This window comes from Amborella trichopoda, chromosome 10, assembly GCF_054954075.1.
Source record: "Amborella trichopoda isolate Santa Cruz 75 chromosome 10, AtrichopodaSantaCruz75HAP2 v2.0, whole genome shotgun sequence".
In the NCBI taxonomy this organism is placed as follows: domain Eukaryota; kingdom Viridiplantae; phylum Streptophyta; class Magnoliopsida; order Amborellales; family Amborellaceae; genus Amborella; species Amborella trichopoda.
The window spans coordinates 1448991-1476823 of record NC_142345.1 but is presented as its reverse complement, the minus strand read 5'-3'; the positions used below and the strand labels follow the sequence as shown (position 1 = coordinate 1476823).

Sequence of the window (27833 nt, the reverse complement as noted above, 5' to 3'; positions counted from 1 at the left end):
ATGTAATCATTACAATAGTAACAATGAAGAAAAATAGTGGTTTATTTAGATCATAACAAAACCAAATTCTCCACCAAATGTAAACCCATAATCAGCATTCATGCCTCACGGGGCGTACAAATGAAAATCAATAGTAAGAAAAACAGGTTCAAAAGAGCAGGAAAAGAAAGACGTGGGTTTATGCTTATATACAGAGAGAATTTCTCCAGCCTTAGTACGGATCAATGAATGTCCTAAAAATGACAAAACGATCTGGCAAATCCCAAATTAGCAGCACCTAATTTTCTTCTTCTCGATACGTAGATAAAGCAATAGAAAAAAAATATCAAGAAAAAAATGATGGGTAAGAATCAAAATCACATGAATTGAACTGTTCTACAAGGGATCAATCACCGTGGGCCTCAGCAACAAAACTCCTCCATCTCTCTCTCCTCGACGAGGAGTTATCAGAAAGCCAACTTCCCCTCCACATCCTTGTAATAACCCAAGTACCATTTCACGAACTTCTTCAACCCGGTCTGCAAATCAGTGGTGGGTTTGTACCCTAATTCCCTTTGAGCCAAGCTTATGTTTGCATGAGTAAACGGAACATCACCATTTCTTGGCATCTTAATTATGGTCTTCTTAGCCTTAACCTTCAACAACCTCTCCAATATGCTCACCAAATCCTTCACAGGAACCGGTGATGTGTTCCCCAAATTAAAGATCCTCAATTGAGCAGGCCCCCTCTTCTTCCCCCCAGTACCAGTGCTCTTCTCAGCTGTGTCCAAAGAACCCAAGCACCCCTTCACAATGTCATCAATATACGTAAAATCCCTTGCCACCGTTCCATGATTAGGCCCTTCGAAAATAGGTATCGTCTTTCCTTGCAAAATATCCTTCGTAAAGAAGAAATAGGCCATGTCGGGCCTACCCCAAGGTCCATAAACCGTGAAAAACCTCAAACCAGTAATTGATAAGCCATAGATATGGTTATAAGTGTGCGCGATTTCTTCACCCGCTTTCTTAGTCGCTGCATATAAGCTTGCTGGCCGATCAGTCCGATCGCTCTCAGAGAAGGGGACCTCTGTGTTCAATCCATAAACTGAACTGCTTGATGCCCATACAATGGCAGGCTGAGGATTTGCAGACTTACAAACTTCGAGTAAACTGACAAAACCAGCGACATTGCTATCGATATAAGAAGATGGGTTTTCCATGGCATACCTAACTCCAGCTTGGGCAGCTAAATGGAGGATATGGGTGAAAGCGGCAACATCGAACAGCTTCCGAAGAAGCGAGGAGTCGTTGATGTCGCCCTCTACAATGAAGACCCCCTGTGAATTCAATAGAGACTGGCGTGCTCGCTTGAGCGAAACATCATAGTAGTGATTGAAATTATCGAGGCCCAGAACACCGTCACCTCTACGTTTTAAGGCAGCAGAGACATGGCTCCCGACAAACCCTGCAGCCCCAGTAACGAGCACGATCAATGGTTTCGAGCGATGGGGTTTCGGCCGAGAAGAAGACCGGACACGTTTCTCCCAAGCTTGGCCTCCCCAAGTGGTGGAATGGAGGTTTCTGCGAGCCTCGGTGGGGTTAGAGAGAGAAGGGGAGGGAGGTGGTTTTATAAGGAAAAGGAGGAAGACGGCTAGAAAAAGAAGGGAAATGAAGAGGAGCTTGGCTACTGAGGAGTGGAACCTATGCCTGAATGGTGAGTAAGGCGATTTCTCCATCTTGAATTTGCCTGGTGTGGAAGGAATGCTGTCCATGGCGGCTGGTGGGTTTTGTGGGGGCAGCGTCTCTCTCTACAAATGTGGGTCTTGGCTACGACATTGAGGGATTAATGTGTTTCCTTGCAGGGCTCTCTCTCTCTCTCTCTCTCTCTCTCTCTAGGAATGGGGGTTCGGGGTGGACAAACAAGGGGCTTGCCTGATGGGTTTTTCTGTACACTGTTTCTCTCTCTAAAAATGGGCTTTCAATTAAGGCAAACATATGGGTTTTAAGGTTGGCCTCTGAGAACTGGTGGGTTCCTTTCCGGTTCTTAGCTTCTCTCTCTAGAACCAGGCTTGCATCTATGACAAACAAAGGATAAAGGATTTCGCTGTCCTCTGTTCTTTGCTTCCCTCCCCAGAAACAGGCTTTCAGCAAGGCCACCAAGACGCTTTTGGGTCTCTTTCTGTTGCTTTATTTTTCTCTCTAAAATGTTGGGCTCTCTGCATTTAGGGCAACTTGCCTTCTGGTTTAAGAATCTGGGGCTTCAATGGGAGAAAAACGGCTTTTTCCTAGAATGCAGATTTGGGTTTCTGTGATGATGGCTAAGTTCTGATCAATAGGAAAAAGGGGCGTCATGGTTTTTACTTTCTCTCTCTAGAAATGGGTTTTCCCCAACCAAACAGATGCTTACCTTTCGGGTTTTTCTTGGGGGGTTCTCTGGCTATGAAGGTGAACCAGAGATAGATAGAGAAAATTGAGGCGAAGGATTTTAAAGGGCAGAAAGGTGGAGAGAGAATAAGTGGTCTAGAGAGAGTGAGAAAACCTAGAGAGAGAGAGAGAGAGAGAGAGAGAGAGGGGCTTATCCTAGAGGATAAATTATTGGTTGGCGGACCTTGAATTGGTGGGAAGTTTTGGTGTTTGTTTAAAAATGGGATTAGTGGTTTGTTTGTGGGGGTTTGGAATTATGTGGTTCACAAATTTCAAAAAAACATGAAAAAAATCCTCCTTTTTTTTTTTTTTTTTTTTTTTTTCGTTTTTTACCTCATCTCTGATTCTACAATCCCTGGTTTTTTTCATTTAACCATTTCTCTAGATTTTTGGGCATTTTTTTTAGGGTTTGTCAGTTTAGGCTCTGTGTTTTGATTGGTCTCAGACTCTGGTTGTGATCCGTGGTTAAAGATAAAGACTGCCTTTTGTTATTATTTTAGAGAGAGAAAGAGAGATTACGAATTTTAGGGTTAGGGCAAAGAAAAACAATGCCCCTAACGTTGAGATTTTATTTCCTAAAACCCTACCCAAATGTATTTAGAAAAAAAAAAAAAACTCACACACTCTCTATCTAAAGTCCCACCCTAAAAGTAAGATCCTCTCTCTCTCTCCTAAAAGTCTATCCTCTCTCTCTTCACTACCCCTAAATTTTACCCTCTCCCTAAGGTAAGATACCCCTCTCTACTTAGACTGAATCCCTCTCATTCTCTCTCTCTCAAACATAACCTGAATTTTACCCTCTAGAGTAAGATACTATTTCTTTCTCTCTCTTCCTGTGTCCAAAAAGTATATTAAAGGAATGTTATTAAATAAGGATGCAACCACCAATCTGCCATTTGCTTGTATGTGAATTCACCTCTTTGTTTGGATGGGAAGAAGCATGAGAGTGATTTCATGCTAGGTGGGGCTCTAGTGAGAGAGTGAGCACTTCACCTAGAGAGAGAGGGAGGAAGAGGGGTGAAAACACCTAGTACAGCGTTAGAGAGAGAGTTAGGTGAAGTCTAGAGAGAGAGGGGGAGGAAGAGGGGTGAAAACACCTACTACAGGTTTATAGAGAGAGTGAATGATTCTACATAAGTGAATTGGCCAATCATTATAGAGAGAGAAAGCAATAACTTCTAATAGAGAAAAAGCAACCTCAAATTTGTGCATTTTATAGAAGAGAATAGTCTCATGAGGTAACTGATTATTCTTTTCTCTTTCCAAACATGAGGTAAGAATTAAAGAAGTATTTTTACAAAGTGAATAGATGTTATCAAGATTATCTTATATCTTGACTTTTCCTTTTCATCAACTCTCTCTCTCTCTCTCTCTGCTACATTAGAAACTCCTAAAACTTGAAAAATCGCTCTCTCTCTAAATCAGTGGAAGACCCAAGACATCTTCTCTCTCAAGATACACCAGCACCCCAAAACTTTGGTTAGCAGCCCTTCATAGGAGTAACCACAGGAATTATGGTAGCATTTAGAAAGCTATGGTTCTTTAGGGAGATTTTTCCATGTGATATTAATAAAAAACCCTCATTGGAGCCCGTTTGTTGGAACCACCAAAAAGGACTAACTTGAAACACAATAACACTATGACAGCTTGTGCATGGAATGAAAAGTGCAGATTATTTGAAAACACAGCAAAAGCACCACATGTTGCTTCTAAAATAAAACATGCCCATGGCTATCGCCCTCTCTCCCTCTCTCCCTCTATATATATATATATATATATATATATATATATATAACCTCTCAAAATACAAAAGTTTAAATTAAAAAGAATTGTGATGGATGTATTTATCAAAATACTAAATATTTTTTTATTAAAAATATATTTAAATAAATAATTTTATCATCAAGAGCAAATTTGAAATTTTAACTAAAATATAATAGCATTTTAAATATTAATGTCCTCGAACAATATTTATATAATGCCCTTATCTTTTAATTAAAATTTCAACTTTATCCCTCATAAAAAGGGTAAAAGTCCTTTTTGTCTTGTAATAATATTTTACAAAACTGCTCCACAAAAAAATAACTCTTTGTAAACAATACTACAAAATTAATAAATCCATTCTTCACAACTCTCTCTCTTGAACCTTTGTAATTTGAAAGATTGTAAAGTTTAAATTATCCCATACATTTTATATATATATATATATATATATATATATAGTACATGAATTCTTGAAGGCTTCATATGTTGCTTCTAAAATAAGACATGCCTAAGCTCCCCCAAATGTCTCTCACTCTCTCTCATGCGCTGTTGCTTACTCAATGCAAGTAACCTTCCAATTGGAAAACCATAAGAAAAGCATCACATGTTGCTTCTAAATAAAACATTAATCAATAGCTTCTCACAATTCCTACCCACACAATTTTTTTCTAAATGCTAAGAATCAGAGACTTTGAAGACATGACTGATGTGACTAACAGAACCGTTTGGCATGACGATCACCTGAATCTCAGCAATACTTCGGATTCGCAATATTTGCAACATGAACATCTACCCACATTCTCCGAATCCGCTTTAGCTTGCTAAAGTCCCTCAAGAGACTACATAACTCTGCACTTGTAATAGGACTCTGGCTTCAGCTTCACTAGCAGTAGCAAAATTACATGGCCCGGAAAATGATATTCTAAAATAAGAAACAAATTGTCTTAACCTTTAAAGAGAGTTAAATTATCTAAGCTTTTAATACAACGAGAAAGAGCGAATCATGTCTAACCAATTAGAGAAAGGAGTTTGTTTAAAAGCTTCTAGAGTGAGTTGAATTCTCTAAGCTTTAAAAGAGAGGCTTCCTTGATGCTAATATGACGAACTTATAAACTGGAAATAGAAGGGGGCGATAAGTCACATACACTCAAATATCAGGTAGAGTAAGCGGTGCTTTGCTAGCATCCATCGATTTTCCAAGTTATAGCGTACATAGTAATCGAACTATTCTAGTGTGTGTGCTGTGTTTTTTTCTAAAGGCAGATTTGATGCAATCAAGACAAAATCTTGTTAGCAAACAAGGCATGAAACAAAAAGATTTGTAATGTACACATCACATCACATCACATGACTACAAGACGTCCCCCAAAACTGGTGAACCCATAGCAAAGAGTAAAAGAGCTGTACAACCATATGATAACTCACTACAAAGTATCACCAATCTAAATTCGATCTCCCATCTCCATCTCCGCAACCATCCCATGGCCCCAAACCATGTGTTATATATATATATATATATATATATATATATATATAGAGAGAGAGAGAGAGAGAGAGAGAGGTTATAAGAACTCTTTAAGCTTAAAAATTACAGTCAGTGGTATGCAATCCTGATGAAGCTTGGTTGGGGAGAGATGGACGATAACGACTAAAGCAATCTTAATAAAAGCCTTTGGAGAGAGAGAGACAGCAGTATTTATGAAGCCTCGACAGAAATTACAGTCAGTGGTAGCCAATCTTAATGAAAGGCTGCAGAGAGAAAGACTAATGGATGATAATAGAGTAAAGCGATCTTAATGAAAGCATGTGTGGAGAGAGAGAGAAGAGAGAGACTCATGAATAATAGCAGACCAAGCCACTCAAGACAATCTTGATGAAGGCCTTGTTGTGAGCGTATGTGAGAGAGAGAGATGATAATAGTGGGGGAGTAGATGATAGGAGTAAGACAATCCTAGTTAAAGCCTGGAGAGAGATTATAATGAGAAGCAGGCATTATAATAAAGCCTGATAGAGAGAGAGAGATGATGAGAGAGAAGGGAGATTATAACGAGCCATTTAATAAAGCCTCTGACTGCGAGAGAGAAAGAGAGCTACCTGGACAACACCGGCCCAACTACAACACCACCACCTACCAAAACTCACATGAAAACTCAACTAAAAGCCACAAATCTCTCCCCACCATATCAACAAAGGGAGAGACTTTTCTTTTTTTCTTCTTATTTTGTTGAGAGAACGTAGAGAGAGAAACACAGTATGACCAAACGACTCATTGTGTACGGCCCAAACAACTTGCTACAACAAACTTCCTGTTCGTCCCCATCTCCTCATGCAAAATCGCAAACTCCCTTACTTTCTCAATCAGCTCTTCCAAACCCCCCACCCCTAAGCTTCGATAATCCAGCACCTTCTTATACCTTTGTTTATAGAGAAGCTCAAAACTGTCCAACAAAATTCGCCCTGCGTAGCTCACTAAAAGCTCCTCTAACTCACGTGAAAAATCCTTTATCTGACCAACCAAACCAGCTTCTCGGAAAATGTTTTCGTGGTTCCCATCCTCTTCTGATGAGCCATCATCAGATGAACACCCCACATTTGGATGGCAATAGTGTGCCTCTTCATTCTCATTCATCCCGCAACTCTCTATCTGGGCCTTCCCTTTCTTATTCTCTCTCTTCCCTGGTGTTCCCCCCACCGAAGCTTTGTCCAACCTTTGGCTGGAGCCTTTTAGAGAGAGAAACTTTGCGTGCCCCTTTCCTTCGATTGTAAGCTTATCAGCCATTTTCTTGACCAAGTGCACAAGCTTGCACGAGCCATACTCTGAGAGATATAATGGCCGGCCAAAAAATTTTTGGTACTCCGGCGGGACTCGAACTAAGGGTAAGCTCCCACCAAAAAGCTCGAGAAGCTTAACGAGCTGCCCTTTAAGGCCCTGAATATCACCAGGCTGAACCCACTCAGGGGGCACATTTCTCTCACTAGAAGGCACTTCATTCAAGCCCGAAGGAAGGCTTAGAGACCTTGAAGAAGGCAAAGCAGACACGGCCATGAGATTACTGGCACTATATTCGGTTAAGGACTGAGAGGCCCTGTTTTGGTGATCCCACGAAACATGAGAAGAGTTAAATCGAAAGGTCTGATTGATGTGAGAACTCGTGAACTCGTTTTGGGCCAACCCCCTGTACACGATTGACTCTTCTTCGTGTTGGGCTTCCGAAGGCTCATACAGAGAGAGAAAGGCCGTCAAAGAGGACGCCTCAGGGTTTCGAGAAATAAAGGATTTTGGGGGCACAAAGCCCTCTCCTCGAGCCACACTAGGCCAATCCCAAACAAACCGACCTGCATTACTAAGGGCAGAGGAGACCCCGACACCAGAAGGAATTACCAAAATGACTGTGTATCCTCTCTGGCCAAGTATGTGCAGCGCAGGGGCAAAATCGACATCTCCGGAAATGAGAAGAATTGAAGAGGGAGGCCGATTATCTAGGGCAAACAAAAACATGTCAACTAAGATGGCTTTATCAGCTGCATCCTTTCGGCCATTGGGTACATCAACGAGCTTAACCCCAGTCCTTTGGCAACCCTCTCTAAGTCTTCGAGGAAAGACATTGAAATCTCCATAGGCTGAAAAAAGTGTAACAGCTCCTTTAATAACCGGGTGAACCCTTAAAGCCATTCTTATATTGCCTGCAACATCTTCAGGGCGAACATCACTGGGAACTGGGCAATTTTCTATGTCCCATAGTATGGCTACTGGTCCAGAAAGGACTCGGCTTTGTTGGTTAGAAGCTCGAGGTGATGGTGTTATTCCTGTCTTTGGATCAGTTGGACTTGTCTCATTGGAGTTTTCGGGTGATGGGTTTGTGGCCTTTGAGGGAAAGTTTGATGGTGAAGCCATGCACTTTTGTCGTTGAAGCTGTCGGCTTCCTGAGCGGCGGTAGAGACTAAGAAGAGATGAATATGCATAAATAGAGATAAAAGGTGAAAAACAACAACAGCGACTTGCGAGAAACTACATAGGGACAGTTTCAACATGAAATGCAAAGTCGTAGCTTAGAAGAATTTTCAAATGTGACCCATGGACTAGCATGATGAAAAAATCTACAAGCTTATCACATGAATTGCAGGCAACTTGAGCATAAATTATGCCGTGTTCTAGTTTCTTTTGAAAAAAGGAACATTTTAGAAACAAGGTAAGAGTGTCACATCAAGTGAATGCATGTGCGCATGTGTGTGTGAGAGAGAGAAGAGAGAGGGGAACACATGATATACCATCACAAATGAAACCAACATAACAATGTCAATTAAAACTACATTCAAATGGATGCAATTGTGTTCGGTATCTTGACAAATCATCATCATCATCATCATCATTAGAGCCTTATCCCTACTATTTGGGGTTGGCAACACAAATCTTGTTCCACCAATCTGCTTTAACATGGGTCATACCCTCAGCAGGACCATAAGTCCCCATATCTTTTCTCACTGCTTTCATCCATGCCCTTTTGGGCTTTGCCTTTGCCCTTGCCCTTTTAAAGCCTTCTACTTGAATTAAATCGGCCCACTTAACCAGCATTGTATTAACTCTACGCTGCACTTGGCCAGCCCACCTAAATCTATTTTCCTCATCGCTTATTGAAACTACACCTAAGTTCCCTCCATTTTACGTCCATCCTTTCTTGTCTTTCCACTCATCCATCTCAACATCTTCATCTCAGCTACACTCATCCTATGGGTATGTTGTTTCTTGACCACCCAACATTTCATTTCATAAAGCAAAGTTGGTTTCACAGTTGTCCAATAGAACTTCCCCTTCAACTTCATTGGCATATGCGGCAATCATATAAAACTCCAGTTGTACATCTCCACTTCACCCACCCAGCTCTAATTTTGTGTGACATCTTCGTCAATCTCTCCATTTTTCTAGATTATCACCCAAAATTCAGAAATACTCTCTTTTAAGAATTTCTTGGCCATCAATCTTAACAACTCCCTTGTTTCTTGTATTATATATTTGCATTCCTTACATACTATCTTAATCCGACTAATTTTAAAAGGATTGTCTACAAAGACACAATTTACCTTTTGTACAAGGAGGTCACAATCATTCTTGTCCCTTAGATTTCAAAATGGGTGGTTGTAAGAGTGTCATCGATTAGACACAAAGTTCCAAAAAAAAATTTCTCAGACTTCTTGACTCAAACCAAGCCATCCAATTTGACATCTTATGAGTGGGAATAGTTGTGACTTCCTTGTACAAAAGTTAAATGGTCTCTTTGTAGACAATCCCAATTTTAAAATCTTTAGATTCTTGAGCATCACCCTAATGTTCTAACTTTGCGCGAATGCAGCGTCTAGTCTCATAATCAAAACTTTGTCATTTGCGAACAACATACACTACGGTACCTCATCTTAGGTACCTAGTTAACTCCTCCATAACTAAAACAAAGAGATATGGGCTCAACGCTCACCCTGATGTAGGCCTAATGTCATTGAAAATATATCTCTCACGTGTCAATATAACATTTGGAGACTCCTTCCTTTTTCAACGGCCACCAAATTAAATATCCAAATACCCTAACATAAGCTTTCTCTGAATCAATAAATACCATGGGAAGGTCTTTTCCCTTCTCCCTGGACTTTTCAATCAATTGCCTAAGTAGAAAAATGGCCTCAATAGTTGATCTCCCTAGCATAAAACCGAATTCATTTTCTGATACACTCATTTCATGAGTTAGTCATTGTTCAATCACTCTCTCCCACAACTTTATATTGTAGCTTATAAGTTTGATCCCTCGATAGTTCGTACAATTTGTATGTCCTCTATGTTTTTGTTAATAAGTACTACATACCTACAATATTTTTCCACAGTTCGTATGGTATTTTATTTGTTCTCAACACCTTGTTGAATAGCTTGGTCAGCCAATATATGCCAATCTCCCCCATGCACTTCCAAACCTCTATCAGGATACCATATAATCCTAAAGCCTTTCCTATCTTCGTCCTCCCTCAAAGCTTATTTCACTTCAGATATCCTAATCCTGCGAATATATCTACGACCTCCGCCCACATTTATGCCAGAGGTTCCTCTTACTGCTATTTTCCTATTGTGTTTGTCATTTAACAATTTTTTAAAATAAACTCTCTACCTTTCAATATCTCAATAAATATAACGTAATTATTTTTGGTTTCCTTGGGTGATGATAAAGATCTTATTTTTCCATTCACTGTTTTGTTTTTTGACAAGGTTACATAGGAATGGAACTTGAGACGTTGTGCTATGAATACCCAGCCTCTACCCCTTTGACCTAAGCCCGATTCTTTTTTGCCATTCAGTTTTAGCAATATAAATCATCATAATGTCATTGCCTAGTTCTTTATCATGCTCGAGTACCGAGGTGACAAGTTTATTGGGGTGCATTAAGAGATAAGATGTACTCTCTTCATATCCAATGTTTTGTACAAGTCCTTGTGATTTTATCTTTTCGTCTTTACAAAGTTTAAATGAGGCAGCCTCCTAAGGTCATAACTACAATTATATGCTATGATATCTATCTACTAGAATAAGTGATAGATGTTCATGCCAGTGTTTGAAACTTAAGCTGAGTCAGCTTAGACTAGGCCGAGTTACTCGGGTTCAGGCAGTGACCGAGCCCGAGTTGTCCTGATTAGGGGTCCTACACAGGGATCTTAAAAAAAAATTCCAAAAAAAAATGAAATCCATTCGTAACATGTTTTTTTATCATTTTGGCAAAGATTGGAAAGTCTTTTGGCCATGAATACTTAATTTCCCATTTTCCCATCATTTTTGGAAAATTTCGCAAAGCAACCTTGGGTCACCAACTGATTTCTCAAAATCTATTTTTTGTTACTTTTTTAACCACATTTAGATGTGTTTTGTTGAATTTTAGTTTAAAATTTTAAATATATTTTTCCTTTTTTTGTATTTTGTATTTTTGTAATATTTTTTGCTTCTATAGTACTTACTCGGACTCGGGTAGAGTACAGGGCTCGGGCATGGGCTGAATACTCGACCCAAGTCATGGTTTAGAACACTAGCTCATGCAACTATAAAGTTTCACACAAGTGAAAATTTAAACTGTTAGGTCATGTTTTATGCTTCTATCTACCACCAGAAAAGCACACAAGTCCTAGAGTTTCAATTCCTCTCAAAGGCATCTCTTAAGTAATCACATATTCGGACCTCCCTCCCTCCTTCCCCACACTTCCCAAGAACAATGCACTAAATCTCTGAAAAACCAAGAGTTAGACAGATATAAAGATATATAGAGAGAGAGAGAGAAAACCACCACGGAAAAGGGAGAGAGATGGCCCTCCTAGAAAACAAACAGATAGCTCTATTTGACAAAAGTCAAAACTCCAATCCCCCAATATATACCAAGATGAGGAACCAGATACCACATAGAATAACCCATTACACAAGAAAAAGAAACCTCTTCCAATAGGCCAAGACTAAGAAAAAGAAGCACAGACATACACAGTCCTCCATATGTTCTAATGGGCTCGATAAGTTTCTAACCGTGTTCACAGATCAGAAGAACCATGTGTTTTATTGCCCATGCCCCTTCCTCAGGAATTCACCTCGGATTTCTGCCTTCAACAAATTCCTTCCTTCCAAACCACATTTATTCTGTAAATTCACTGTTCAAATTTTCTCCTCTGTTTTCAGGGACTAGTGCCACCATTCTCTTAGTGACCAAGCCTCTAAGCTCCCCTAAAGGCTTATCTTTCATACCTTATGTACCCAAAATACTTTTCAAATAATGTTTGAAAACTCAGACTCAGCCTTGATGAGAACCCAATCATTGCCAACTCTTGCTCATGTAAATTTGAATGTTCCATAATGTATTTTGCCATGTTTATAGATCAAGTAAAGACTAAGTTATGACGAGGGACGACAAACTGAAGAGACCGAGTTGAGTAGACTCAGACGAGCTCCAAATATTAAAACCCAGTTTTTTTAAATACGTTAAGAGTTCCTTAAACCTCTCTAAGCAATTGGAGTTTCTAGCAAAAGGCAGGGCATCCCAATCCCCATCTTAGAAGCTCCACCACCAAATTCCTATCATTATTTAAAGCGAAAACAACCCAATGCTGAGTTGATACAAAACTCGTCTGGTCACGGCAGTGTCAAGCACGATCAACATATGAGCACATATTGCCTTTCGAAACACTTTTAAAGAGATCCTCCATGGGGTTTCAATCAAGAAACCATCAAACTTTGTCATTATATGATCCCGTCGGTTATTCACTTGGAGGAGGGGTATCAACTATTATGCGACCTCAGATAATAATGTGACTCTATGGATTAGCAAAGCTTCAATTTCAATACATATTTCCCATTGCAATACATCAAAATCTCAATGCACAATCTTACACATTCAACAAACTTGCAAAGACACAAGCACCCCTCTAAGCAAAAAGAGTAACAAAGCCAATGAGAAAATTTAATAATCTAACCAATGTATTAATTGAAGCAAAAATGACACGATTGTGTATAGAAAGTTTTCTTTTTCATATCACTGCATGCATCTATGGAGTTCAGTTTCGGCATTTCTCACACAAGATGATAAGAATAATTCACCCCATGAAGATTCTATTTTAATGGATTAAGTTCGTGTAATATTTCGCTGCTTTTTAACAAGAAAAAGTAACAAAAAGCAACACAGTTACATACCTCCCATAAATAGATGACAAACAGATAGTTTGGCTTAGAGGAGGAAACTCAGGAGCTTGTTTCCTTTGTCGAATAGTACTGGCCAAGGTTGATGGTACCTCCCATAATAGATGACAAACAGATAGTTTGGCTTAGAGGTGGAAACTCAGGAGCTTGTTCCCTTTCTGAATAGTACAGGCCCAGGTTGATGGAGAATTTAACTAAAAACTATACATCAAGATTCCCGCCACTGACAAAATAAAAAGAAAAATCCATAAGAAAATAACTCAGTAAAAGCTGCAAATCTTTCATCTTATCTGTGAGAATGCAAAAAGGTTTTTACACCTAAAAAGAAAGAAAACAATGGTCTAAATAAACTGCAGATATCATGCTTGACAATTTTTCTTTGATATCATTTCCAGAAGTATGAACTTTTATCAAACAAATCATTAATAAATTGTCATGACAAACTTTATCAAATGCCTCTATGGAAAATAATCCATGAGTGCATAAGTTTACAGGTACAGTTCACATATGCAAGTACTGAAGATAATCAACTTCTTCATGAGTAACATTTTAGTCCAAAAGCCTTTTCCCTCAAGCAATTTCAACTTTGAGCCCTAGAGGGCATACCTTGTTTAAGAAAAGCAAGTGATCCTCTAGCCTTATTACGACTTTAAAGGTACACTATCCTTTCCTTTCTTCCCCCACACACCCACTCACCCCCCCTAAGCAAGATATAGAAAAAAATATATGTAAAAAATAGTAATCATCAAATACAATGGACTAGCAAGAACAAGACACATTATGAGAATCCAGTATCTATGTAGCATGAAAAAGTAGTTTCCCAATTGCTGAAGCTAAGAAAATCTTGAACTAAGGATCGAGATTTTTGAGAGAAAGGAAGTCCATAACCCACATAAGACCATAGTAGTGATCAACTTCATAACTAAGACATACCCCAGATTAACTTAAAATTAAATAAAAAATCTATACAATATAGTCTTGAGACCATTACTTGACTCCAAAATATATTAGAAACAAAATTCCTCAAAGTCCAAAATAAATCCAAAATCTTGCAAAAATTAGCTCTATGCACAAACAAATAAAATTTCATCAATCACAAGAAGAAGCCCATGTCTTAACACGTAAAATAAAAAGCACTACATGAAACAAAATAAAACTGAAAGGAAATTAAAGCTCCACAATTTTACCAAAATAAAACTGCAATCCATACCAAAAGCTTTCTTAAGCATCAATTAATCCTTCACTCAAGGAGAAGGCAATTTTGTCAATATAAACTCATCTTCATAAAACTTCGTAAAAATCAGCTCTGAACTCAGAAAAATAACACCATAAAGTTCCACAAATCATCCAATAAACCCGTCATATCTCGTTAAAATCTATAATAATCAGCTCGGAATTCATAAAACCCAACTGTCCACAAATCACAAACTGAACCATATTCCAATAGAAACATAGAAATCAGCTCCAAATTCATAAAAGAGTCCCATCTTTCCACGAATCACAAACTGAAAGCATATAAACTCTGAAAATCAGCTCCAAATTCATATAAAAGCCCACAAGCATTACCAGATAAGTCCATAAAACACAGAATAACTATGTAATCATCAATTCACACTCAAATAAATAAATAAAAACAAAAATCCCAAGAATAACTTTTTTTTTAGCTGACAAAAACCTTCCACTACGTCTAAAACAACGAACTCAAGGAGACCCAAAAACCCTAGATCGATTACAAGAAAAGAAGAAAGCGATCAATCAAAAAAATAACAGTCAATGAGAAAACACAAAACTGAAATAGATATAGCGAATAAAAAAAAAACGAAGCTTACTGATTGCTAGGGTGAAGGAGATGACGAGAAAGTGGTCACCGGCTTCTCTGTGATCCAGAGCTTCACGTTACGGCGCTTATTTTATACAAGGGAAAGTTTATCGTGGTCGATGTGATCATAGAAAAGTTACGATCATGAGCATTTATCACCGTCAGTTTGATTGATGGACAGCGATGGAGACGTGGATAGTGTCACATGAAATGGACCGAACCTTTTTCAGTCACCGTCTTGGTCGGTGATGTAACTCTTGACCATGTATTTTCCATAGTCATAGGGAGTATGGTATGACTCACGATTTATAGGGCCTGTACGGCAAGGATAGTGGAGTATATCCGATTCGTCATTGACGTTTACTTCCTAAACGAGTTCTGAAAAAATTTTATGCAGAGTCGAGGCTCTAAACAACCAAATTAGAGCCCACCTCAAAAATTTCGAGGCTCTAAACAACCAAATTAGAGCCCACCTCAAAAATTTCTCTCGAAGAGGTTGAACCCACCTTAAAATTTTAACCAAGAGGTTGAACCCACCTCAAAATTTTCACCAAAAAGGTTGCTTTGATGTTCAAATTGATCATCTCGATATCAAGAAACATGGATATGAGAAAAAAATAGATTTCAAGTTTTAAAAATAGAACATATTATAATGCATTTTTAGAGAGTCAATTTTCAAGATTTCAAGTTTTCATATATGTGTTCGATCTACACTATTTTTTAAGCTTTAAATTTATAATTAGATATAAATATATATTTTAAGGCTATCACAAAGATTTCCAATATTAAAACTATATTTCTCAACACTATTTGATCGTGGGCTCTAATTTGATTTGAGGCTCAGTTGAGTCGAGTAGGTCCAAGTCAAGTTAAAAAGGGTTTAAGATTTTTTTAAAAAGAATGTATAAAATATAATTAAATAAAAAAAAAATATCTCCATGGAGCTCATTTTTTACTTTCGTTTTTCATTGACCCAATGTTGCAAAACTTACCTTACTACATAAAACTTCACTTTATTATAACTCCTAACCTTTTAAACATATTTTATTTATTTATTACTAATTCTTTTATCCCAAACAAACTTAAAAAATACATCGTCTTTCTAAAACTCTCTCTCTTGACATGAATCATTTTTTCTCTCCCCCGATTATTTCCATTTTATTATCCATTAAAACACAACAAAAGACCTAATCAGAAAACATACATAAATGAACACCCTCCTCTCTCTCTCTCTCTCTCTCTAACACATGTCTCTCTACTCAACCCCATATTTCTTCTTGAGAACCTCCACAGACTCGAAGACCTTCTCAGGGTCCTGCAAGCTTTGAAACGTTCTCCTTCTCCATGCAACGCTTGGCCCAGGCATCTATTTTGGGGCACGGCACTCAACTGCAAAACTGAACCCACAATGGACCTCTTAGGCATGGAACCAGCAAACAAAAGGCACCACGGCAATGTCCACGAACCTTAATTTCTCCCCTCCAAACAAGGGCTTGTCACCCAAGGCACCTTCCAAGATCTTCAGGTTTTCAATGAATTCTTTCACCGCCGAGGCCTGAGCCTCGCCTTTGCTTTTCCCTCTCTAAAAAAGCTTCTATCTAAAAACCCACTGCTAACTCTCTCTCTCTCTAAAAAGGATATATGCTGATTCGAACCTCCCAAACCCCTCTCTCTCTAACTACCACCTCCACCTCCAGCGCCACTGCCAACCCTCCCCCACCACCAGCGCCCCCTCTGAGAGAAGGTGCCCTCCGCCACCACTACCGCCCCCGCTGAGACAAGGTGGGTAAGAAGAAGAATAGAGGGGTTCTGAGCGTGACGAGTCTAGAGAGAGAAAATGTGAGGAGAGATTGAAAACGTGAGATGAGAGATAGCAAAAGATATTTTTTTAATTTGTTTGGACTAAAATTTGAAATAAAAATAGGTATAAGTTATTTTGAGGGTTAAAAGATAGGTTTTGAAATTTTGGATTTAAAAAGAAATAAAAATTAAAAATAGGGTTTATAGAAATATTTTCCTTTAAACCACACATTCAAATAACATGAAAAATGTAGTGAAAAAAATGAATTTTGTAAAATAAATCTGTGAAGTGATGACAAACTTTCCCTGAACCCATCTCATAACTAGGTTAAGGAGCATGCTTATGTTACGTAGGCAGTTCATCTAAAATTTTGTCAAAATTTATTATCTTATGAAATATTTTAAAAATAATATAAAAAAATATAAAAATAAATATTTGTAGCCAAAATACTTCTCAACCTTTTCTAAAACATTAATAAAAATGATAAACAAATTTATTATTTTTTAAATTTTTTACAATTTATTTTTAAATTTTTTAAAGTTGGATAGTCGAGCTAGTTGACCACCTTAACCGGCCAAAACCGACCACGGCCAGTGGCCTATTCCAAGTAACCCAGCAATGTCTCTATCGACCCGGCTGGTTTTGCGACCACTCACTCTTACAAACTCTCTCTCTCTCAAAAAAAAAATATCCCCAATTCCCATTACTCTCTAGAAGCAACATTATTACATTATTTGATAGGAGAGAGTAGCCCTAGAGGAACATGGTTGTCCATGTTGAATCCCCTATTTTGGCCATTAGATATGAAATATTACAGATGAAAGTGCGTCACAACGTTCAAAAAATTTAATTTTGGACTTTGTGCTTAAACAATGACACATCTTCAACTAATTAATTACAAATTTAAATGTCGATGATGATTGCGACTTCCTCATATAAAAAATAAAAAAAAATTGTTTCATGCGGGCTGGATTGCATTGCTGTATATGTTGTCCAAAGGTATAAAAAATCCATCTTAAATATGCATGCAAATAGGTGGTTCATCTAAAAACAAATTGAAACTATCAGTCCAAATATTTTCTTAATAGAATTATTATTTAAAATTTTTTAAAATTATTGATTTTTTTATATTCATGATCTAATCGCATGTCCTTAAAAATTAAATAAAATATCCATCTCAAAAATAGATTGTCCTGAGGCACCTCATTTCTATATGAACTCATAAAAACTGTCCAAAATAAAATAACTTATTTCCTGTCTTATAAAATAATAAAAGAAATAAAAGTAAAGTGAAATTAGAGGGTTTGGTGGTGTGCCGTTGATTGTGTTCAAGTCCTGTAAAAAAAATTTTCCTGTAAAAAAAATTTTCAAACTTTACGACACACCCTGAGCTCCTAGATTTTACATTGGGGTGATTGTGAAGTCCTCATATCGAAGATAAATGGTTCTATATATAGCATACAATCCCCAAAGAACGTCTTGAGATTGAAGATCGTCCGAGGACAGTCATATTGAAGATCGTCCGAGAGAGATACTTTGGTTTATTATCACTGTTTCTGTACAAATTTGGTGATTTTTGAAAAAAATGATAATTAGATACATATCTGTTATAGTTTTTATTATTACGGCTATATTGAATAGTTTATATTATTACCATCGTATCCTCTTTTTTTATGTCGAAATAAAAAAAAAAAAAAAAAACTACTTTACCTTTTTTAGGTTGTTGAACAACCGAAAGCACACCAATTTGAGTTCTTGAAAAACCAAAAATTTAAAATGTTCAGTTGTTGAAACTGAAAAATATTTTCTCGACCTATTTTATCTACCTCTCTCAAGTCATAGTTATCTGATAAAATCAAAGCGGAACAAGTTTGAGCCCCTAAATTTAAGAGAAAACTTAAAGATTATGAGATTAGAAGATTAATAGAAATCCGGTAAGGATTCTCTCTCTACCTCTTTGAAGTCATGGTTATCCTTAATATTTTTCCTAAATTTAGGGGCTCAAAACCAACAGTTTCTCTTTGATTTTGTCGTATAATTATGACTTCAGAGAGGTAGAGAAAATACACCACGAGAGAGAGAACAGAAAATACGCACAAGAGAGAGAAAATATTTTCGATTCTTCAAGAACCGAAAATTTAAATTTTTTGGCTCTTCAACAACAAAAAATTTTTAAATTTTCAACCGAAATTGGTGTATTTTGAATTTGGTTGTTCAACAACAGAAAAAAAATAAAGTCATCTTTTTTTAAAAAATTCCGTTTTGACATGAAAAAAACGGATATCATAATAACGGAAACTACTATTCGGTAGAATCATAATAAAAGAAACTATAACGGATACGTACATAATTTTCCCTTAAAAAAATGGTTTGATAGGGTTGAGCTCTATCAAAATAAGTAAAATCTCACTTTATAACTCTTAGAAAATTACAATTCAAATATTAGAAAACCTTAACATCAATCATTTGGCTTGAATACTATGGTTGTGACAAAAAAAAAAGATTTTAAGCTTCTTAAAATATGGTTATCGAAACAAGGACACAATTTCTATGTGACCAAACCCATATATGTAGAAATACGGCCCTCTGAATAAATATATTTTTGAAATGGATATTAAGACTTAATTTTTAAGAACATGTAATCTCTAACATGGAGATCATGAATATGAAAAAATAAATAAATTTTAAAATTAGAAATAATAATTTTAGTAAAAAAACATTTGGAACACCTACTTGCATCCATCTTTAAGATGGATGTTTTACATTTTCTAGATCATATACGTAGAAATGCGATCCAGCCCCGCATGAAGCAATTTTTCTTGTAACAAATTATCTAGGCTGTCCACTTCGCCCTGAAAATAAATGTTCATGGATTATGTAAGATTTATACCATTTTTTTAGTTTAGCATTTTATTGTCCATGAGTACCTTTTTTGATGAGGATTTGAGGTGACGCTTTATTTTATTTTCAGATCAAGTATTTTTAACTGCCCTAATTTCCAAAAGTAAAGCATGTCCATTCCAGAAATCAAGAGCATCTGAATTCCATAAACACACACAAATATATCATATGAACCTTCATGAACTCTCTCTCTTGATAGATAAGTCCCTCCATTTGGCTCTATGTCAATGTAAGGAAACATCCTGGCCTTCTGAAAATTTGGGAGATTAAATTCAATAACACTAAGTCCATTACTATTGGTCACATCAGTAAATATAAAACAATAGAACATGGTATGATTACAAGTATGCAATGGAACCTCTAACGCCTCCTAAGGAGAACCAGGCAAGTGGAGGCCATATCTATACATATGGGGGATAGAGAGAGAGATGGCTACGCAAGCGCAAGTGAAGAGATGGATGGCCGGAATCTCACATGGATGTAATTTTCTTCAATATGACAGTTGCTATGACCAAGGGAACTCCTGAAACATGCTTGCCATTGCCATGAATCAACTAAAGGTCATCGCTCTTCACTGGGATCCAGGTACTCTTCTGCACAGTCTCTCTCCTAGACCTTGCAAAGAACCCACCCAAGAAACCCAAGAATGCGCCCCCAAGCAAGAAGCCCCCACCTCTGATATACACAGAGAGAGAAGAACCCACTGCCTGAAACCCCTCTCTGCCCCTTATTTCTAGCACATCATGGGCCTCACCATCATGGTTCCCAATGTAAGTTAGAGTCAATCTCTCTCTAGTAGCATGAAGCCTTGTGTAACCAAACTCACCTCCTCTATACAATGACCTATCAGGCTGTGGATATATGGGGACATCAGGGTGATCAGCCCTTGGCTCCCATATTGCTTGCCAATCTTGACCAGCCATTCCTATAACCACATGAACAGGCAAATGAGTTCCACATGTGAAGTTCTTCAAAGGGCAGAACCTCTCAAATCTATGAACATGGCCCCACAGTGCTAAATCTACCTTGTACTCCACAAAGAGAGGCTCCAGGCTCTTGAGCATTCTCTCTCTATGCGGGGCATCTCTTAGCTCATTGCTCGTTGTGTACATTGGCCGATGGCCTTGAACTACAACAAATGGGGTTTTCTCTCTGTTCACATTCGACAAATCAGCCTTGATGAATTCGTATTGTGGGCTCCCCGGTAGGAAATCGGTTTCAGTCGAGAAATACAAGAAATGGACCACCCCAAAATCTACAGAGTAGAAGAGGTTCTCAGTAGGGGGAGAAGTGGTCCCGGTGGGAAGAGAGAAGTTAGAAGGCATGTGAAATCGAAGGCTATATGGCACCCCGCATTCACCGCCTCCATCTTTTCCATAGACACCATAAGCCCAAGCTGGTTTCCATGGCTGCTGAGGCCAGTCATATTCATGGTTGCCTATGCATACATGGTATGGTGCCTTAGAGGCGAGAGGCTCAATCTGAGAGAAAAAATAGTCCCAAACCCATGCATAACCCCTGGCATAACTTATATCACCAATGTGAGAGATGAATGTGGGTTTGTTCCCGAGGGCTTCAATGTCTCTAAGAATCCATTTCACCGTGGATATGCTCTCTTCTTGGGTTCGGATAAAGGTCCTGTACGGGACTGAGGTTCCCATGTCACCGAAGAGGAATGCTATAGTTTCATCTGAGTGTTTGCTTGAGGTAACGAAACTGTGGATTGAGCTCCACCCACCTTTCTCACTCCCAACCTGCATCATAAAATCAAAACATATTTGTATGAGGTGATGAGAGAGCAACTCTTGATGCCATTCAGAATATTATGTGTTTTCAAATATAAAAAGCTACATAACTGGGACTAAAAGAGAGAGAGGTACTAATAATACTAGGATGGGGTTTCTATGAGTTGCCCACTCATATGTACATATGTGGCCCCCTTCTAAAATCCATTTTAAAGATAGATTGTTTTTCTATTTCTTTTGTAGATTCATCATCTAGACCAAGATGATCATGAATATGAAAAGAAAAGTAAACTTTTAAAATTAAAAATATAATTTTCTGATTTTTGTTTTGTGCACCGTCCATATTTTATTTATGGACCATACACTTACATAATGTCCATCCTAAATATGGACGTTTGTAAGTTAGCGGGCTCTTACGCCCGCTGACTCATGGAACACTTTTCCACAATAATAACGTTGGTTTTGAATTGTGTCATCAGAAAAGCAAGGGTTTGAAATGGTTTCTGAATTTAGAGCTGGATATGATTAATATGTGAACTCTTTGTTTTGATAGCTAAGCTGGGTATCGAAGCCACAAAATCAAAGTTGCATTTCCATTCATTTTGAGACTTGGGTTCAAACCTGCTGATTTTCCAAAAGGATCCATTATTCTCTGCAAATCCTCAGAGATTTTGAGATCGTTTTGCAGGGCAGTATCCTTGTTGGAAAAAAAGAAGAAGGCATTTTTAGTCTTCTTTTCATATCCATGGCAAAGTTCAGTCTTACTAGTCAAACAAAAGTTTATTTCTCAAAACTGGTGCTACTGCAGTAGTTTTCCAAGATATAAAGCATCCACAATGTGAAAAATAACACCGAGTCTAAGCTTTGAAAGAACTTTATATGTCACAAGTAAAGCATTCAACCCCTTTTTGCACAAGCTGATAAAACGACTAGAGAAAAATGACATACTTGGAGATTTATTATAGTCTAGTACACCCAGTTTCAACAGACCTTTTATTAACTGATAGGTCTGTTTATTCAGCAGTCCGCTTGGGAGCACAGAACAGTCTCGTCCTCCCCACTATTCAAATGAACAAGCCATTTGCCACTTTTTCAGAAAGGAAAAAGCTTATATAAGGTTACAAACTTAAAATGCAGAATTAAGGTGCACCTAAAATCTCCATCATAAAAGGCTGTTTTGAAGTTGGAAACCCCTCTAATTGATCATCTCAACATCGAGATGTATGAATATGGAAAAAACAGATTTTGAGTCCCAAAAATAATGCATCTCGCAACACATTATCTAGACTGTCTATTTTCAAGATTTTCATCTGTTTATAGATCTACTTGATTTGAACTATTTTTGGAGTCTAAAATTTTTTAATTAGAGATGAAAATGGATTCTCAGGCTATCCTAATAATTTTTTACACCAAAATTACATATTATGATAAAAGTTGGTGGTGCACCTTACTTTGATTGTTTCCAACCTTATGCAAACCACACCCTTTCAGAAAATGCTGCTAAAACACTCACAACTCTATGGGTAAAACAAGCCTGTTTTTCCCTTATTTCCATATAACACCATTCTTTGATGGAGTTTCTGAGCAATCCAAAAGGGCCCTTAGCATACATATTATCTTTTCAAGTATTTGTATCATGTGAAGCTTTAAATAGAAAATTTCTCCTCATAAGTGATAATGTTTTTGGCCTAGAAAGAAGAAACAGAAAGGCCATCTGGATCGGACAACTTCACCTATTTCTTAGCTGCCAAAGAAATACCAAAAGCAAAACACATGGTCCATAAACAAGAGGCAGCATAGAGCAGATACTTCCACCAAGTCTTACCCCCCGAAGAAGATAGCAAATGCCAACCATGAGTCCTAATTTTCATGCCAACTACATGAGGAGGTAGTGGAGACTCCACTTTAGAAAATTCTTATTCTTGGAGCAAGTTTGAAGCTAAAAGATGTTAAAAACAGTGTTCCAAAAAATGCCAGGTGGCGCGTAGGCCGCCGGGGGGTCTGGGCTGCCCAGAACCTGGGCGCCTAGGTTCAAAAGGGTAAATGATGTCCAGTAACCCTGTTTTAGGTATATATTTTGTACACATATTCATGCATTTTATATAATCCAAACAAAAAAAAGGACTAAAAATACACCACCCGATGGGTATTTTTTCACCTAGTCGGAGACAGTCCTCTGGACTGCCTAGGGACAGCCTGCCTAGTTGGTCCACCCAGGCACTGCCTAGGCCCCCCAACCCTCCTAGGCGTCTGCCTACGCGCTGGGCAGACTGCTTTTTGAATCAATGGTTAAAAATAAACTCAAGACAAAGATAGCCCTCTTAAACCTCAAGATCTAATGTAAGTGAATCATAAAAACTGTGAAAATACTTGAAACTACAAACAAATGCAGAACATTAAATATTGAATAAAAGGATAAAACATGACAAGTAGGTAGCTGCCAAATTCCACTAAACCTCAAATTTCATACCAAACTCCGAGATACCATCTAATGACTGACAAGGCATATGAATCTTGGGTGCAACCTGTACTAAATGTTTTTTATCAGTAAGACCAAATTATTAATACAGTATCACTTAGCTCATCCCAAGTCACGTCCACTCTGACTCACATATATCACTTGGGCTTGGCACCCTACTGAGTTTGGTACGATTCCATTAGTTCATTGTTATTATTGGACAGACTCAGGCAAGTCTCTGAGATATGACCCAGGCTCGGAACCCAGTTCGAAGCCAAGTCCCTGTTTTCCTATTGATTCCAAGATTTCAATATTTCCCAAAATAATGTAAGATGACATGTATAGACCAAGGTAACGCATTGTTTCATGGCATATCAAGACTATGTGCATGGGGAAACAACTTTGAAATCTTTATCCTAAAAATTGGGGGGAAAACTTACCAATCCCTGATCATCCTTGTTTGAGAAAAGGAAAAAACAAAAAGAGGGCATGGATAGCTTGTTTGGGCTTCAGCGCACAAACTTCTAGGGTTCGAATCCTTTATCTCCCTCACCAAACAGATATGTCTACCACTAAGCTGAAGCCTAAGGGATCGAAGCACCGTCACGGTTGGTTATAATGTTGTGATTGCAATACTCTTTCCAAGGTTCCAATCCCCACAGCTGAACGTGTCATGGGATTTGTCCCTTCGGCTTTAGCGACAATCTTATGATCCATAACCATTGATGATCATCTAGTGTCAAGAGTGTTTGTATTTCATCACACATACATGATGTATTCTGAAGAGGGAATGAAAGTGTTTGGATGATCCATATATTCTTAAATCTTAATTTTATAGTATTCCTTTGAAGTTCAAACTAAGCTATCCATCCGAAATTTGTGTAATCAGGTAAAAAACAATATAAAGTTTGGGAGAAAACTGGGCATATATAAGCAAGCAGCAATTTTTCATCTAATTAAACAACATTAAGCAGCTTTACAGATAAAAAGTTATGCCTTATAACCATAGTGGATTAAAATAATAATCTATTCATAAACAATGAGTAAGAACCAAAATTGGAACAAAATCCACATAAAGTGCATGATTAGATGACAATTAGAAATGATTTCACATCAAGAAAGTACCAATCTCAAAACTCATAGACACTCTGTTTAAACAAAGAAATGACCAACTCAAATTTAACTAATATGGAGAAAAAGCATTAACCAAAACTGCAAGAAAGGCCAGATAAAGCCATAATTAGGTGACAATCAGAAATGATTTCAAAACAACTCAAAACTCAAGGAATTCTGTTTAAACAATAGAAATTTAAAAAAAGTAAAAAGAAAAAAAGAAAACCTAAAGAAAGAAACTTACAACAAAATTTGCAACAAAAGCCACAAAGAGTACATAATTAGGTGACAATCAGAAATGACTTAAGCACCAGTCTTAAAACTAATAGGCACTCTGTTTATACAACAGAAACCATGACCAACACAATTTCAAAAAAGAAAAAAAAAAAAGAAGAAGAAATCTAGTGAGAGAAAGTACCAAACAAAATTGCAAGAATAGCCATATAAAGTGGATTATTTCAACAAAATTGCAAGAATAGCCATACAAAATCTAGTGAGTAGAAAGTACCAAGCAGGAATGATTTCACAACAAAAAAAGTACCAATCTAAACACCAAAGGTACTCTTTTTAAAAAATAGAACCAAAGGTACTCTTTTTAAAAAATAGAAATAAAAAATAAAAATAAAAAAAATAAAAAGAAAGCAAGAACTATAGAAAGAGTAACAACCAATTTACAACAAATCCCACATAATTAGGTGACAATAAGGAATGATTTCACAACAAGAAATTACCAACTCATAGACCCCCTCTTTAAACAATAGAAAAACAACAAACAAAACTTCAAAACAAAAATCTACAGAGAGAAAGCACCAATCAAAGTTACAACAAAAGCCACATAAAGTGCCTAATTAGGTGATATCTGAAATGATTTTACAAGAAAATACCAATCACAAAATTCATAGACACTCTGTTTCGGCAATTAAAAAAAACCTAGAGACAGAGAGTACCAATCTCCAAAATCTATGTCCTCTGTTTCAGCAATAGAAATTATCACTAACATAAACTTTATTTTTTTAAAAAAAGAAATAAATCTAGAGAGAGAAAGTACTAATCTCCTAGCTCATTGGCACATTTTTTCAGCAATAGAATTTGGAACAAACAGAAAAATAGAAACAAAAACATAAAACTAGAGAGAGAAACTACTTATCTCCAAACTCATAGGCACTCTGTTTCAGCATTAGAAATTACAACAAACAACTAGAAAATAACAAAACAGACACAAAAATAAATGAAATCTAGAGAGAGAAAGCACCAATCTCGAAACTCAAAGGCACCCTGTTTCAGTAATATAAATCATAACAAACACAAATTCCGGGAGAATAAAATTTTAGAGAGAGAAATTCAGAATATTTAGAGAGAAAATTTCAGAAATTCCAGGACAAAATAATCAAGCTGAAATATTTACCTGATAATAGTAACGCTTCCCATGCTTCAAATTCACCATGACCCCATCATGTATAAAACCAGGATCTCTCCACCCAACATCTGAATTCGCTGGCGAATCACACATATCTGACCTCGAATAAGTCCTCGAAGAAGCCTCGACCACCATATCCAACTCTCTCACATCCAACCCATATCTCACAAAGCACTTGAACCCATCTTTTGTCACAAAAATCACTCTCATTTCACCATGATTCTCTGTCAAGGCCAGATGAATTTGAGCTGGATCATTCGGATTCTTAAACGCTACTTTGTCACCCTTCGCAAGAAGATGCTTGGTTACAGGCAGTTGATTTTGATCATGGTCATGGTGCTTATTGATCTCGCTCTCGTTCCATCGAAACAACCGAAACCCATAATCTGATCTCAAATTTATCAGAGGGAGGCTAATGGAGCAAGACCCAGATCGCCAATTCTCGCAAGAGGAGAGGAAAACATAGCCTATGAAGTTCTCATCAAGAGAATCATGGGGATTGTAGATACCCAACCAGTCCAAATTTGATGGATTTTCTATGCCATTCCATTCTATGGTGACTGTATCTCCAGATCCATTTAGAGTTTTGGGGTGCACATCTATTCTTGGGGTGTTGGATCCATGGCTGAAAGTTGCATCACTTGCTATGATCACTAGAGAGAGAAACACACCAACAAGTCTAGAGAGAGAATAACATCTAGTGAGAGGATTCTCCATTGGTGGGTTTGGAGAGATAAAATCCATGGCTGCAAATCGCAACAAGAAAAAATGAATAAATAGTGGACTTGGATAAGGGTGTGTTCAAAGCCATCCACAGATTTAGAGCATTGACATTTAGAGAGAGAATTGCAAGGGGCATGAAACATGATATTCTTTTCTTAAATGTCAAAATTATCCTTATATCGAAATTATTAAAAAACTATTTAAAAAGCCTTAGTGATTGTTATTTATGATACTCCAAGAAAATTGTTTCATGAGATGGCCCACACTTTGAAAATATGCGGTCCAGAAGTATAAAGCATCCATCTTAAAGATAGATGTAAATAGGTAGTCCATTTAAAAACAATTGTAATTAACAGTCTAAATATTTTTTTAATATAATTATTATTTTTAATTTTAAATAAAAAATTTCATATTTATGATCTCCATGTTAAAGATTATATATTATCTAAAAATTAATATCAAATTATGTTTAAAAAATATATTTATTACCAAGATCGCATTTCTATAATATGCGGACTGGCTGCATAGAAACCGTATCCTAAACTCAATTATGTTCACTTTTACTTTAATAATAGTTGAAAGAAAGAAGCTACCAACATAGAGAGAGAGCGTCAATATTCAGGGCCGCGGTCCGATACCATAAAAGAATTGTATAATTATTTTTAATTTATTGAGTGGTACAACAAATGTATATATAACAACATATGTTAACCACTCAAAAATCTCTTTTAAATGCTTTTTCTCTCAAAAGTAATGAAAATCGATTTGTTGTGAAATTCTAAGGGCTTTTGCAATCAAAAAGAAAATTTTAAGATGGTTCTCAAGGATCGGTAGAGCAAACAAGGAGCAATTTGTAAATAGTTAATAATGCACGTAAAAAATGTGATATTTAATATGTTAGTGGAATTTTTTAGAACTTTATAGCACATCCAAGCTATTAAATTTTATATATGATGGTGATAAGTAATTATGACCTTTTTGTCTCAAA

At 37.2% G+C, this 27833-nt stretch overlaps 2 protein-coding genes across 7 annotated transcripts; both read right to left on the bottom strand.

Annotated features, from left to right (window-relative positions):
* Positions 1 to 24: 24 nt before the first annotated feature.
* Positions 25 to 14748, bottom strand: LOC18427978 (UDP-glucuronate 4-epimerase 2). Of its 6 annotated transcripts, none has more exons than XM_088850353.1 (3): positions 14698 to 14748; positions 12863 to 13091; positions 25 to 5089 (listed from the first exon to the last, which is right to left on the bottom strand). In XM_088850353.1, exon 3 carries the CDS (start codon positions 1749 to 1751, stop codon positions 447 to 449), a length of 1305 nt encoding a protein of 434 aa, XP_088706479.1. In that variant the 5' UTR covers positions 1752 to 5089; positions 12863 to 13091; positions 14698 to 14748; the 3' UTR covers positions 25 to 446. The 6 variants fall into 6 exon arrangements, with proteins under 6 accessions (XP_088706479.1, XP_088706478.1, XP_088706477.1 ...); XM_088850352.1 differs by lacking the exon at positions 25 to 5089 and adding an exon at positions 5728 to 8108 and having other exon boundaries at positions 13475 to 14748; XM_088850351.1 differs by lacking the exon at positions 25 to 5089 and adding an exon at positions 5728 to 8108 and having other exon boundaries at positions 14079 to 14748.
* Positions 14749 to 19637: 4889 nt separating this feature from the next.
* On the bottom strand, positions 19638 to 26881 carry LOC18427979 (putative inactive purple acid phosphatase 2). Its single transcript, XM_006837020.4, has 2 exons — positions 26111 to 26881; positions 19638 to 21143 (listed from the first exon to the last, which is right to left on the bottom strand). The coding sequence occupies exons 1-2, from the start codon at positions 26864 to 26866 to the stop codon at positions 19944 to 19946; spliced, it is 1956 nt and encodes a 651-aa protein (XP_006837083.2). The 5' UTR covers positions 26867 to 26881; the 3' UTR covers positions 19638 to 19943.
* Positions 26882 to 27833: the final 952 nt, after the last annotated feature.